The 13,887-nt window shown below is 47.7% G+C and overlaps 6 protein-coding genes across 6 annotated transcripts; 4 read left to right on the plus strand and 2 right to left on the minus strand.

Annotated features, from left to right (window-relative positions):
* Window positions 1-26: 26 nt before the first annotated feature.
* On the plus strand, window positions 27-2,339 carry EYB26_001161 (uncharacterized protein; the record flags this gene model as incomplete). Its single annotated transcript, XM_054260472.1, has 1 exon — window positions 27-2,339. One exon carries the CDS (start codon window positions 27-29, stop codon window positions 2,337-2,339), a length of 2,313 nt encoding a protein of 770 aa, XP_054116447.1.
* A 379-nt stretch (window positions 2,340-2,718) lies between these two features.
* On the plus strand, window positions 2,719-4,512 carry EYB26_001162 (uncharacterized protein; the record flags this gene model as incomplete). Its single annotated transcript, XM_054260473.1, has 4 exons — window positions 2,719-2,795; window positions 2,845-2,963; window positions 3,026-3,060; window positions 3,121-4,512. 4 exons carry the CDS (start codon window positions 2,719-2,721, stop codon window positions 4,510-4,512), a joined length of 1,623 nt encoding a protein of 540 aa, XP_054116448.1.
* Window positions 4,513-5,432: 920 nt separating this feature from the next.
* EYB26_001163 (uncharacterized protein) lies at window positions 5,433-6,236 on the plus strand (the record flags this gene model as incomplete). The annotated part of the gene is made up of 2 exons (XM_054260474.1): window positions 5,433-5,680; window positions 5,744-6,236. The coding sequence occupies 2 exons, from the start codon at window positions 5,433-5,435 to the stop codon at window positions 6,234-6,236; spliced, it is 741 nt and encodes a 246-aa protein (XP_054116449.1).
* Window positions 6,237-6,489: 253 nt separating this feature from the next.
* On the minus strand, window positions 6,490-8,609 carry EYB26_001164 (uncharacterized protein; the record flags this gene model as incomplete). Its single annotated transcript, XM_054260475.1, has 9 exons — window positions 6,490-6,513; window positions 6,568-7,144; window positions 7,202-7,410; window positions 7,466-7,630; window positions 7,693-7,745; window positions 7,828-7,849; window positions 8,042-8,197; window positions 8,250-8,329; window positions 8,396-8,609. 9 exons carry the CDS (start codon window positions 8,607-8,609, stop codon window positions 6,490-6,492), a joined length of 1,500 nt encoding a protein of 499 aa, XP_054116450.1.
* An 855-nt stretch (window positions 8,610-9,464) lies between these two features.
* EYB26_001165 (uncharacterized protein) lies at window positions 9,465-10,483 on the plus strand (the record flags this gene model as incomplete). The annotated part of the gene is made up of 2 exons (XM_054260476.1): window positions 9,465-10,252; window positions 10,306-10,483. 2 exons carry the CDS (start codon window positions 9,465-9,467, stop codon window positions 10,481-10,483), a joined length of 966 nt encoding a protein of 321 aa, XP_054116451.1.
* Window positions 10,484-10,758: 275 nt separating this feature from the next.
* On the minus strand, window positions 10,759-13,607 carry EYB26_001166 (uncharacterized protein; the record flags this gene model as incomplete). Its single annotated transcript, XM_054260477.1, has 5 exons — window positions 10,759-11,100; window positions 11,159-11,328; window positions 11,388-11,708; window positions 11,783-12,742; window positions 12,794-13,607. 5 exons carry the CDS (start codon window positions 13,605-13,607, stop codon window positions 10,759-10,761), a joined length of 2,607 nt encoding a protein of 868 aa, XP_054116452.1.
* Window positions 13,608-13,887: the final 280 nt, after the last annotated feature.

Genomic DNA, 13,887 nt, shown 5'->3' on the forward strand with positions numbered 1-13,887 from the left:
CCATCGCGATCGGGAAGAAAAGTCCAATGCACAATCAGGGAGAGCTCAGCCGTCATTGTCAAACTACATACCGACGCATAGCTCCCCGACGCTCTGCCGTCACTGCCGTGGCAGATGTTTTCATACAGTCGCTGGTGCTTGCTGGATTCTGTCCTGACCACGCCCCCAAACGACGAACCAGCCCTGTCCAACATAAATTCACTTCCACCGGATATCGCACTTTTTCAACCTCAACAAAGCATAATCTTGATATACAGAGCGCTAACACGCCGAATTTCGGGCTTCCAAACCGCCCATTTAACCCCCGTATCCCCCACATTCATTCGCAACCATTAAGTGCATACGCCGCCAAAAGTGAACTCGACGACCGCGATGGCCACCATGTCAGTCATCTCTCATCAAAACGGACCAATGATAAGATTTCGACGATTACAGAGCGAGTCCTAGATGACCTGCCTCTGGGGAATGCTGATCGCGGGACGATATCTCCTTCCAACGTACCTACACGGGGGAAGCAAGAGAGACGTACAAATATCACACCGCCAAGGCCGGTTCTACGTCTTACTACATTCAGAGGCCACCACTTTTGGGTCATAGACTATAACAGATGGCTGAAAACGACGAGACGGAGAAACAACAAGGACGGGCCAGCTGTGCAAGGCAGATGGCAGGTTCCCAAATTGATCATTGATCTCAAGTTACTATTGCCAGCCATTGAAGATCGCACCAAGTCGAATCAATATATTTTCAGTCTATACAAACGACTACCTAGCCCAGGGGTAAACCGTCTTTCTGTCGAGGAGAGAGCACAGCTACTGTATCGCTTTGCACACCCGCCAGATAGGCGTCGGTCTAATGCTCGCTACTTTCTAAGTCTTTTCAACGATATGATTGATGCTGGCTTCAAGGTATCCAAATCTTTGTGCACGTCCGCTATTTATTTCACGGCTCACAAGGTGCCCCGACTGGAGAAACGAGACTTGATGGATGCCATCGCTATCTGGCATCGCATGGAGACCATATATGGTCTCGAATCAGATAGCGTCGTGTTTGAGCTACTGTTCAGGATAGCTACTCTTTCTGGTCATTTCGCGGTGGGTGATCGCTTGTACCAGGAGATGAAAAACCGAGGAATGAGCCTCTCCCGACGGGGCCATGTGACCATGCTATACTCCTACGGAATAAGAGGTGACGTTGAAGGAATACACAAAAGTTTTGAAGAGTTTGTCTCAACGGGCGAAGTTGTGGATACAACTGTTCTTAATTGCTTGATCTCCTCCCTTCTAAACGCTGGAGACTTAACCACGGCACAACAAGTTTATTCTCGCATGTTGCGAAGTTCCCCGAAAAGTATAGCCACAGCCGCAAAAGAGCACCCTCAGGCTGTTCTCCTCCCCTCGACATCCACTGATTTTGCGGCTCGGAGATTGAGAGCTCAAAACCTTTGTATGGTTTTCGAGACTTACCTAGAAAGGAAACAGATGCAAAATAATGCACTTGTACCTGAGTTGTTCATTCCGATCGTGCCCAACATTAGAACATTCGCCATCATTCTCCGTCATCATTGCTTTTTTACGGGCGATCTGATAGCCATCAGTCAGCTCCTGAACGATATGGAGAAATTCTTTGAAAACCCACCTAGGGTAATCATTTACTACTTCTTATTCCGGGGGTTTGGTACTCATTCATCAACCAAAGGATGGACAGAAGAGCTGCTGTTAGGAGTTTGGGGCGCATTCAAGCGTGTGTTGTATGACTCCTATGAAAGAATGAACGATTCTGAAAGTTTGTGGCTGCATTCAAAGCCAGCAGGAATATGGGAGAATCCGTTGAAATCTTTCAATATATACCAACTGGGGTCTCACACCCACTCTCTAGAGTTGGCTGACGACCAGAGTCGGGAAAGTAATATGAGCAAAAAGTATGAGAACGATATGGTCGATGAAGACAAGCAATTTGGTGATAGTACAGAAGAAACAGCCACCGACGAAGGCAAGGGATTTGGCGGCGATGTTGCAGGTGAAGCATCCGAAAATGAAGATCTCATGACACTCTTCGATCAGTTAACGCAGTATGGACGACTTCAAGAGGAGTGGTTTCCTGATGAAAATATGAGACGAAGACTTGAGAATGGCATGTTTCTCGGGAGAGAGCTCAACATCGTGATTCTGAAAGCATTTGGCGCTCACTGTGACGCTAAGACTCTGCTGCGTGTATACGCGGATATTGAGAGGATGTGGAGGCCTAGCAAAAGATTGGCTGTCGATGTGAATAGCGTGAGAAAAGAGCTGCAGAGGCAGCTAGTGAGGGCACAAAAGAGAGAACGAGAGAAGTTATAGCACAAGAACTAGAAAGGGCACTCCCTGTACAATTTATACGCAAGGTCTGGAGGCCGATGACCAATGTACATACCCATATGGACTATGTTTACCACAATGTATTATTATTATTATTAGGCTCGCAAAGATTTGACTTCTTTCCTTGGAAGTTTGTTGAAGTAATAAATTAGGGCAGCCCAGAAAGGAAATAATGTCTCCCCCCCCCCGCGGGAATACGTATCACATGACAACGCGACTTGACCCAAATTGAACGACGCGACGAAAGATCTACCCATCTATCAACAACAGTCTCTCAGTCTTCAGTAATCGAGAGCTTCGACACGAAAGAGTGTGCGAAATCTATTCGAAATGCGCCTCACGCCAAAAATATCATGCAGATATGGTAAATGATCACCAACGTTTATGGGTTGATATTGATTTTACGCTACGACGAGTCTTTGGAAAGACTTCTTTTCGGTTGGTTCTCTCTCCTCTCAAGATTATGGAATTGAGACTGACTTGTCAGTCCCTTGCAACGAGAGGTCATCTCAGCAGTAATCGACGGTCATGATGTCTTTTTACAAGCTGCTACGTCCTTTGGGAAGAGTCTTTGCTTTCAATTACCCGCTGTTGTCAGCCATGGTGGTATGAATCTCTTTGGACAATTCTGGGCATTTGTAAAGAATCGTTGCTAATTGCTGGATTAGTGACTCTAGTTGTATCACCGCTCCTTTCACTTATGGTATGATGCGAAAAAAAAACCGTTGAGGTCTATGGCGAGAGTCTGATGGAATAATCCCAGGTCGACCAAGTTGCCGCACTCGAAGCCTACGGAATCCCCGTCGCAACGATCAATGGCACAACACCATTATCCGAAAGGAAATTGATAATCGAGGATATTTTATCCGGACATCCCAAAATCCGCCTGCTCTATGTGACGCCCGAATTCTGCTGCACCGAAACGTTTCGACGGAATCTGAAGAGGATACATGCTCAAGGAGAACTCAATCGTGTGGCAATTGATGAGGCCCATTGTATCAGTGAATGGGGTCATGATTTTCGACCGGCATATAAAGAACTGTCTTGGTTCAGAGAGACATTCAAGGACCCCTTGGTCCCTATAACGGCGCTCACGGCAACGGCTACGCCCAAAGTGCGCAATGATATTGTGAGGTTACTTGGTCTTGACAAAGATTCTATGAAGTGGTTTCATACGCCTTCTGCGCGTCCAAACATTCATTACGAAGTCAAATATGTGGAAGAGCTCAATGATGATATCACATCGCCGGACGAAGAGCGACTAAATGATTTACTCTCATGGCTAGTCACTGTACAAAAGCGTCGTGAGAGTCGAATGAATCGGGGCGAGAATGGTGACACCAATGATGCAAGGCTTAAACTTCCTCCAATATCGGGAATCGTCTATGTACCCTTCCGCTTGCTTGCAGATGAAGTTGCACGTCTACTCAATAAATCTGGCAAAAATATCCGCGCAATTGCTTACCATGCTGGCCTGCCGGCTGGTGACCGCAAGAGAATTCAGAAGATGTGGGCGTCCAAGGATCCGCCTCCGCCCGAACAAACTGGTCCTTGTCCGTCCTTCTCGATCGTCGTGGCTACAAACGCATTTGGCATGGGTATTGACAACCCTCACGTCCGCTTTGTGATTCACTGGGCACCTCCACGAAGTTTTGAAGGATTAGTCCAGGAATCTGGTCGTGCAGGAAGAGACGGCCGTGCAGCGGTCTCGATTATATATTATAATCGCACCGAACGTGATCGAGTCTCTGAACGAGTCAAAAATGACGGCCAAAATGGACGAACCAGCCATCGGTTCGCGCCTCAAACAGCGAACTCAAAAAAGCGCTCTCAGGAGGCTCGCATGGAGAGCTTCAACAAAGTCATAGCTTTTTGTGAGTCGACAGATAGGTGCAGACACGAAATCATCAGGGAATTCTCAGGCGATCTCGAGTTGGAGACTATGATGTCAAGTCAGACTACAAGATCGAACCCAACATCAACGTCTCCGTGCGACTTCGCCTGTGATGTGTGCAAATACGGCACCGTAGAGATTACGCGAAAAAAGACCGAGATGCTGAAAGCCTCTGCACAACTAGAAGCTATGGGCACACATCAGAACTCTGAATTGCATACTTTTATGTACTACTGGATGACTTATTTTGTTCGGCATTGACAAGTTTGTGGAGCCAGGATAGAACCTCGAGCTTGGCTGCAATACCCACCCGATGTTCATTCAACATAATACAATATAAAGTGGAAAGAAGGTCTAGCTAATAGAAATATGACAAGCATCCACGCGTCCAGCACAGACACCGAGGACAGAGTGAATTAATTTAAATCGCATGGGAATCCTCTCCACGTACCTGACTACGTAGGATAAAAGATTGTCTGCAATGATAAGGTGGGATGGGATGGAGAAGGTGTTCGGCCGGCATCCGAAATTCAATACAGCCATTCATTCTGCCGAGAGAAACAAAGTACGTATTAGAGCTTTCTTCGACGTTTACGGGGTAAGTTAACTACTTTGGCACTATATTAGCAAGACGACGGGCGTTCGGGTAGTGGTCGGATGAGGAAGGTGTGAACATGTTTCGTGTATCTTGATGATGCTCTAGTACTAGTTAACCGTACTACGTAGTACAGTAGATAGTTAGGGCTATATCAGTAGCAATTAACATCCCCAGTGCGGGTCAATCGCTCGGCGATAACTTCTCAAGTGAGCAGTCACACCGAACTTAAAGTCTGCACGTTTCGATGAGAATACAGTCTATTCATCCTTTTCCTGGGCCGTTTACTGACGTGTTGACTTATAAAAGGCAATATAAATGAAGCCGCGAATTTCTGGAGACTGAAGCCTGAGTGTGGTCGGACATTTATGTACGATTGGACGCTGAAGTATAAACATGCAATTAAACATGCTTACGAGGCCATAACAAGCAGCCTATATTAACGGCATTATGCAGAACATGGATCATTAAACGTGGTTAGCGCTTATTTGACTATATAAACATGTTTATTCGCCCTGAAGATCATAGAATGTAAAGGGAAGTCGTCAAATCATCTTCTAAAACACTCATTATTACCATCGCCAAAATGGTCGGTTTCTCCAAGGGCCTTTCGGCGGCCCTCCTCGTTGCCTCCGTAGCAAGCGCATCCCCCATCGCAGGAACATCATCTCCCCTCGAACGCCGAGGCACAATCGGCAGCGATCAGATCGTTGGATTCCCACAATCCGTCCCCAGCGGCATCCTCGGCGAGGTGTATTTGGCTTATCAGCCCTATCTCAAGGTTGTGAATGGATGTGTGCCGTTTCCGGGCGTTGATGCCCAGGGTAATACCAAGTCAGTCGTTCTTCTACCGTATCTGTGATTTCAGGAAGATTAAGTGCTAATGTATGATTGCAGTGCTGGTCTGAAGCCTACCGGCGCCTCAAACGGCCAATGCTCCAGCAGCACCGGGCAAATCTACAGCCGCGCCGTTAGCTACAACGGCTACTACGCCGTCATGTACGCCTGGTACATGCCCAAGGACGAGCCCTCTGACGGCCTGGGTCATCGTCACGACTGGGAAGGCGTAATCATCTGGCTGGCTTCCGGCACATCAACGACCGCCGACAACATCCTCGCTGTCTGCCCGTCGGCGCATGGAAAATGGAATTGTTCCACTGATGCATACTCGCTATCTGGAACGCAGCCTTTGATTGAGTACAAGAGTATATGGCCTATTGATCATTCGTGTGGATTGACGACTACAGTGGGCGGATTGCAGCCACTGATTTCGTGGGAGGAGTTGCCGGCTGTTGCGCAGCAGGCACTTGATACGACTGATTTTGGGGCAGCGAATGTGCCGTTTAATGATCCTCATTTCTTGTCGAACCTTGCAAATGCTGGTTTTTAATCTGCGCCTGAGCGAAGTTGGTTATTGATAATGATTAGTGCTGTTATAAAAGATTAATTGTAGAACGAGGAGTATAATGATATGATGTTCATGTATTGCGCATTCTCAACGCAAGACAGTATTGGGGATAAAAACACATCTTTTTCTCTACGGTGGCCTGGTAATCAACGTTAGGACAAGCAAAAGCTAATAAACAAATAGTATATCACATCGGGCACAAAATTGCTATTTTTGAAGATGGGGTTGATCGAAATTACAAGCCTGGAGGGGGTGGGACCTATCAAGCAATTAGTTAGTGGGATGATGGTATAAAACAAGGGGTCCTGCTTACAGCATTGTAGCTTCCGCCACCAGGAGGAGGCGGTGGTGGAGGTGAACCCGAACCAGCTCCAGGAGGCGGTGGTGGTGGTGCGTCACTAGAAGGTGGAGGTGGAGGAGGTGCTGCACTGCTGGCGTCTGCACCAGGGGCTCCTGGAGCACCTCCTTGTTGCTGGGCCCATTGTTGATAGTACTGATAATAAGCAACATAGTTCTGGTAGCCTCCGTAAGCTGCATATGGGTCTTGGCCATTATAATACTGAGAATATTGAGCGGCGTAATCCGTAGCGTTGGCGGCTCCGGGAGTGCTCTCTGCTGACGTGGTTGGGCCTGTAGGGCTCATTGATGCACCAGCAGGCGGGGATTGTTGCTGTTGTTGCTGTTGGTTATGCTGTTGATAACCGCCGCCGTAACCACCACCATAGCCCCCGCCATGTCCTCCACCATAGTGACGATCACCGCGTTGACCATAACCGCCATATCCGTGTTGAGGAGGATTCTCCTTGAATTTTTGATACTGTTCACGGACATTTGACAGCAGATCCTCGCAAAGCTCTTTAGCAACCTGCACCTGGTTGGGATCAGGGCCGCTAATTTGGTTAGTATCAAAAGATATCTGTTAGGGGGAAAGTAAGTAAAGCACATACGCAACATGTAAATACATGGGCTCATCGCTCTCTCGATCCGTGCCATGTTCTCGGAACCCGGAGCCGCGTCCTTTGATCTGGACTTTGCAGCCAGTCTTTTGTTGAATATGCTTCACGTATGCTCCACCCTGACCGACAACCTGGGCTCGCAAGTTGAAACCTTGGATCGGTTCAAGGTCGATGGGAATTCGTTCCTCAGGCCATTTCCTCTGTAACCAAAATATCAGAATACCGAACTTCATTCAAGGTCAAATTGCGGCCTACCCGTCCAAATTCATCACGTTCCACTTCAGGTTGTTCCCGACGACGGAATCGACGTTCGTCCACCAGATTGGGCAGTTCTTGTTTCATAAGTTCCTCAATCTTTGCAACGGCTTTATCGAGGCCCTCTCGGGTGGTGCTGGTAACATGGAGGTAAAGGGGAGGATTCTATCGCGGATAAGCTGTCAGTACCAAGTCGGCCAACCAAATTTCAACAGTTGCAGACTTACCGAAGGAGTGGCCATAGACCTATCCGGATAGTAACTACCACGGGTTGTGACATCTTGATCATTCAATAAGCATGGGTCTGCAACATCCAAATTTTGAAATATAAAAAAGCATATTTATTTGGGGGCAACGCGTACCAGCGCCAGTTTCTTCTTTAATCTATAATCACGCAGCCGAGGTCAGCAGATGCAAAAGAGGGGTAAGGAAGTGCTAGAAGTTGACTGGGTAAGCTTCAAGATCCAAGCAGATATCCCCAGCCATGAGTGAGGCTTGGAGCAAGGTATGTATATGAAGAGATATGCCCCAAGGGGCCTGGGAGTATCAGCAAGATGATAACAGGAGTTTATTTACCATTCTCTGCGTGGAGCCTCTGGTGAGAGCATAGCGGTTACGCAGGCTGTTCACATCGATATCTTTGATATAGTCTCCGTCGGCAATGTAGACGTCGTTGTCAAGCTTTGTAGCACCATCGGCGGAGGCGCCTGTTTTCGCGGCGGGGCTGCCAGACTGTGAAATCGTTAGCTGTGAAACTGGATGGTCGGGGACGCGTAGAGCTCACCGAGCGGATAGGAGGCACGTCCACATGTTGAATTCCCTTCTTGGCCTGTAACTGCGCATTAATTTTAGCAGCGGCAGCAGCTATACGCACATCGGTCAGTCAATCAGTCCCGCATACAGTCAAAGAAAAAGTCGGTATTTCCTCACCTGCTGCTGCCGTAGGATCCGGTGCGGCGGATGATCTTGCAGAAGCGTCAGCGCCTGGACTGCGAGGCTCTCTGCTCAAAGGACTACGCTGACGAGTCGAATCAGAGTGACGAGAGGTGGGTGATCGTGAACGGCGGTCGAACCGAGATCGACGGGGCTCAGGCTCGGTTTGGTCAAAACGAGATCGCTTTGCGCGGCGCTCATCATCAGCCATCGTATATTATTATTGGCGATCGACTCCAGGTGAACGGTTTGTGAAGTTGTGCGTAGACGAAGGCGAGGAAGTCGCAAAAGGCCAGACTTGGAGAGTTTGAAACTTTTACACGGGTGAACCTGAGACCCTAGACTAAAACGGAATAGCGCCTCTGAACATCGAGCTGTTACTACGTAGTACATAAAATCATTTCTATCAGTGAATTGGTCCTTTCATAACGATTTTGATCATTTTGCTTCATGAGAATAGCGCTAAGCTATAATTGGTTTTGCAATTGCAGAGATTCTGAAAGTGATTCTATATAACCATGTCGACTTGGATGTAGCTGAGTTAGTGATTCATATGATTAGCCGCCGGACTAAATGTTGGTCTCCCCGGTGCGTGTATCAGATCTGTATTGCCATTACCGTTTATGGCTGTTAGGAATATCGAATTTGATACCTCGCATCTCATTTGCCAGCCGATGTAGGCGCCAATGATAAGAACTCTATAATATATATATAACAATATCGCAGTCAGAAAATTCCCTTTATGGTAGAAATTTAAAAATGAAATAATAGGCATATCAATTGCTTGTAGTACTCCAGTGTCCAATTACTCAAATATCAAATGCGGAGTACTAGCGGTATTCATTACACCGCCAGTACAGATGATACCGCGATCCGAAGTCGGAAGACTAAGCAAAAAGAACCGAAAGGTATGAGTTATGACTCTTTCCCGCAATAGCTTCTTTTCCCTTTCTCCATCCCCAGAAAACCACCTCGTCTCAATTATCAGTTGAGATCGAGAAACCAGCAATTGGGATTTCCTGTTCTTCTCTCATTGTCTCGTGAGAGAAGTCACTTGAAATTCATAATGGCTTCTCGCCGTGCCCTGGCCAAGCCAGCGGCAGCTGCACAACTGATATCAACCGCCTCCGCAAGACCGACGACCCCATCATTCCTCGCTCGCAATGGCATCCGATATACTAGCAGCTCTACTTCTGCATTGGCCTACAAGGCCATGCACCGTCGCTCACCTTTGAAACTCCCCGTGTCCGACAATGCTCCTCAATGGGACGCCCCAGCCGCCGTCTCTTCCATCTTGTACGAGACACCACTGCCCTCTACAAACCCGCCCAAACGACACATCCTGAACTGCCTCGTCCAGAACGAACCTGGTGTCTTGTCCCGTGTCTCTGGTATCCTGGCCGCTCGCGGTTTCAACATCGATAGTCTGGTCGTCTGCAACACCGAAGTCGCGGATTTGTCTCGCATGACCATCGTGCTCCGCGGTCTGGACGGTGTCGTCGAACAAGCCCGCCGCCAACTAGATGACCTAGTCCCCGTCTGGGCCGTGCTAGACTACACCGAAGCGCCCCTCGTGCAGCGCGAACTCTTGCTCGCAAAAGTCAGCACTTTGGGCCCCGAGGCGTTCGAGGAGTTGCTCCAGCACCATCGTGAAATGACATCTGATGATGCCGCGGGCGCTGAGAACGGTAAAAATGGCACTGCCATTGAGGACACGCACTTCCATCCTCGAAATATCCCCGCTTCGCAGGCTCTCAGACATAAGCATGAGCATCTTGATGCTATTACTCGTCTTACGCACCAGTTTGGTGGTAAGGTTTTGGATATTAGCACGAATAACTGTATTGTTGAGGTGTACGTTTTTCCTTCCCTCCCTTGTGTCTGGGAATAAAAGCTAATGAGAATAGATCCGCCAAACCATCCCGTATTGATTCCTTCCTCAAACTCGTTGGTCCCTTCGGTATCTTGGAATCAACCAGAACAGGATTGATGGCCTTGACTCGCTCACCACTTACTGAAGTGACTGAGGAAGTTGAGAAGGAAGCTGCTGACGTCGTCGATGCTAGCACTTTGCCTCCTGGTTAAGATTAATTGTACAAATCTGAAGTATGTGCTAGGAGTATATGGGCCGAGTTTGCTTTTCTTTTTGGACGGCATTTTCATAGTTTATTTGAAAGTTTTCAATTCAATGTTATATCTAAAGAAGAAGAAAATATTTCTGTTTCCATGAGTCAACGCCGATTTCCCAGGTCACTAATTGTAGTAGCGACCAATGCCTAACACCCATCAAATATACATCCCATTCGTAAAATCGTAAGGCAAAGAGCAAAAAGTATATAGCAATCGCTGACTGTAAACCACTAGATTCGAACCTTCGCGCCAATCCCTTTACCCTCATAAAACACCGTTGTCGAATACTCGCCCAACGTAACGCCAATTTTAGCCTTTGCATCCATCAATAATGTACCTCCTAGAGCTCTGCGGACGGCATCATAACCGACTCCACCAAAGTTAGGGGTGACGGGCAGTCTCGGTGTTTCTGATTCACCTGGAGGAATGGCAAATGGGAGATCATAGTCTATTCGCCCGATTGGTTCCGTGTGGTTGTAGAACGCTATTGCGTCTATTTTGTCGACGTATAGAGTTGAGTGGCGGAGAGGAGATAGAAGAGTGAAAACAGCTGTCGACGACCAGAGATGTAACTGTAAGTATTATGTTAACAAGGATATCAATGATGTATGGAAATGAAAGGGGAAGTACAGTTGCGTCCTTGATGAAATGTGAGTTGCCCTCATCGTCATCGTCATCTCCAGGCGCTCCCAGCTTCGGTACCATAAAATCAACACTAATACCTGATAATGCCTTGCCTATATCAGGCAATCCAGGTAGGGAACCTTCATAGGCTTGTAGTGTCACTGTGGTATTGAGGCCTGTGAGTGATGCTTAGCAATAAGTCCGGGACATGGGATTTCGGGGGAAAAGAAAATACCAGAAACATAACCGGAAAGAAGATCACGGCCTGCAATGACACCAGCGTCACCACCAGCAGCTAGGGGACTCCATAAGGCCTCGAATACGACTCCACTATTATCTCCTGGCACAACCGACAATTCACGCACCGTGACATGTGCAAGAGCGGTTCCGTTAAATAGCATCAAGCAATCAACATATGGTATGCTCGCAGAATATGGCGTAGGATTGGTAAAGTTGACCGTAGCTTGCAAAGAGATTGTCGATGGTGTTGTGTGTAGTATCTCAAATGATTCAAGCTTCGGTTTGATCAAGCCTCCAATGGAGCTTCCGAATGGGGCTATTAAGCACAAAAGAACCATAATTAGTGTCTCTGGATTTTGTGTAATTTCATAGGCTAGGAGAACAGCCCACGTTTGACATTTATAGTCCCTTGCGCAGGGATATCATGTATAATGAATTGACCCAACGTAGTAGCTAATTCTCCGTCCACAAGTGCGTGCAAATCTAGCTCGACGGGGTTGCTTCCGAACAAGATTGATTGCACGACATCTGAAAAAACATCGTTGTCGGTGACTTGTATAGGGCCATCGTTGACCTCAAAGGTAACCAATAACAACGGTCGAGTGCTGTCTGGGTCATCAATTCGGGTTGCATTGGACGGTTGCCACTCGCTCAAGTCAAGAATGCCGAATTGATCGCCTTCATAATAAATGTCGACATTTGCGCGTACGTGCGGAATGTCGACGTCAAAGTTCATTTCCTCGGGCAATTCAACCATGACTTTTACCATGGCAGACACTTTTGGTTGTGCCTCGGGAGAATTTGGTTCCGCAAATGGCTCAGGCAGGGAAAAGTGAACATCTGTCATGGAGAAGTTCTTGATCAGTTGACCGAAATCGTGGCCGGTCACAGGAACCGGAATGGTAACGCTCTTGAGCAAATCCACCATCCATGCGGGTGTTGATGAAGAAGGCGGGTCGCCGCCACGAACATAGATAACGGCCTTGTGTTCTTTGAGATAAGCCGAAATTATCAGATCCAGAGGTGAGTCTTTCATTCCCGGACAGACCCTCGTTAATTCCGATGGTAGACGTTTGACGACACCACTAACATCAACGACTGCTGGCAATGCGGGTTCCACGTTGACGGTTTCTGTGGTCACATCAGCGACCAGGATATAAGGATCAGTCGGTATGCAGTTCGGGAGGAGGATGTCGAATCCCAAGGGAGGTATAACTATGGATAGAGCATAATCATTTGAGATGCTAACCGCCACTTCCACGGCAATTCCAGGATCCTGGGGATTCCACGGGTTTTCATGCACGTTGAGCTTGTCTATGCTGAAAGATGGTAGGTGAGGGATGTCTTGTTCTGTGTTTGGTCAATAAAAGAAAACGATGATCAATGAGAAGATAATCATACCAGTAAGAGATAAATCAGCGGTAATCCCTTGACTGCCGAACTTCAAGATCCCAGACCTTATATTCACATCCGCAGTGCCTTGCACATGAAGTTGGGCGAGCCGTCCATTCAGCCAGTCATCAGCGACCTGGCGAATACCAGCTACATCTCCAGATTGAAAGTTGGCTACAATGTCGATAATGTTCGAATGTCCTTCTCTGATGTTCACCTTGACCGCGGGCAGAAAAGCGCGGCCAAGAAGGATATTATCGTAGTCGGGTAGATAGACATCGACCTGTGTTTTGCTAGTCTCGACTTCCTTGGCAATCCATGTTGCGATTCTGCCAGTGCTTCGTATAAGAGGTCGTTTGACTCGTGACCCATCGAGATAAAATTCTCCTTGCACACTCACTGATACGCCTTCTGAGGTCGCAGAGTCTAAGGAGATCCTCTGAGGTTTAAAGACCGCTGCTTCTTGTGCATATTGCTTAACTGCAGCTGGCGCCGCAAATCCAAACACCAAAGTTAATAGAACAGCAGCAATTAGAGTCGTTATTGCAATGACTATAGGCCATCGACGACTTCGCGGATGCTTGGTAGGATCTTCAATAGAGTAGAGCGGGGCAGAGGACGTTGATGCTGATGATCGTCTCCGGTTGTCGGTGCCATAGGATATCCCATATGTCGCTTCATGTCTCAGAAGAGGGGTTGATTCGGAGCTTAGTTGAAAGGACGGAGAATCTGACCGTTGGTGATGGTGCTTGTGCGAATATGAGGTGTCTCGTGAGTCCGTGGAGGCCCTGCTCAACAGCGGGGCCGTGCTGTCGTCAACCATCATGTAGATGATTTAGCATCAATGAGGTCTGGACAATATCAAAACATTCCACGCATGCCTCAAAACACTGTTTGTAGTTCTCTGGATATTCATGAACTGAAAGAGCGTCATGTAGTTAGAACAGAACGATGGCGATTGGAGTTTCCTGTCTGCATACGAAACAGGGCATCTATCGGGCCTAGTCCAGATCGGGATCAGATCACGTGAGAGTACCTGTCGCACGAGGCGATCACATCGCACAGATGTAACCTGTCTTTCCCCTCCCTAAATCTCAAAACAC

The sequence above is a fragment of the Talaromyces marneffei genome, chromosome 1 (genome assembly GCF_009556855.1).
Source record: "Talaromyces marneffei chromosome 1, complete sequence".
Lineage (NCBI taxonomy): Eukaryota > Fungi > Ascomycota > Eurotiomycetes > Eurotiales > Trichocomaceae > Talaromyces > Talaromyces marneffei.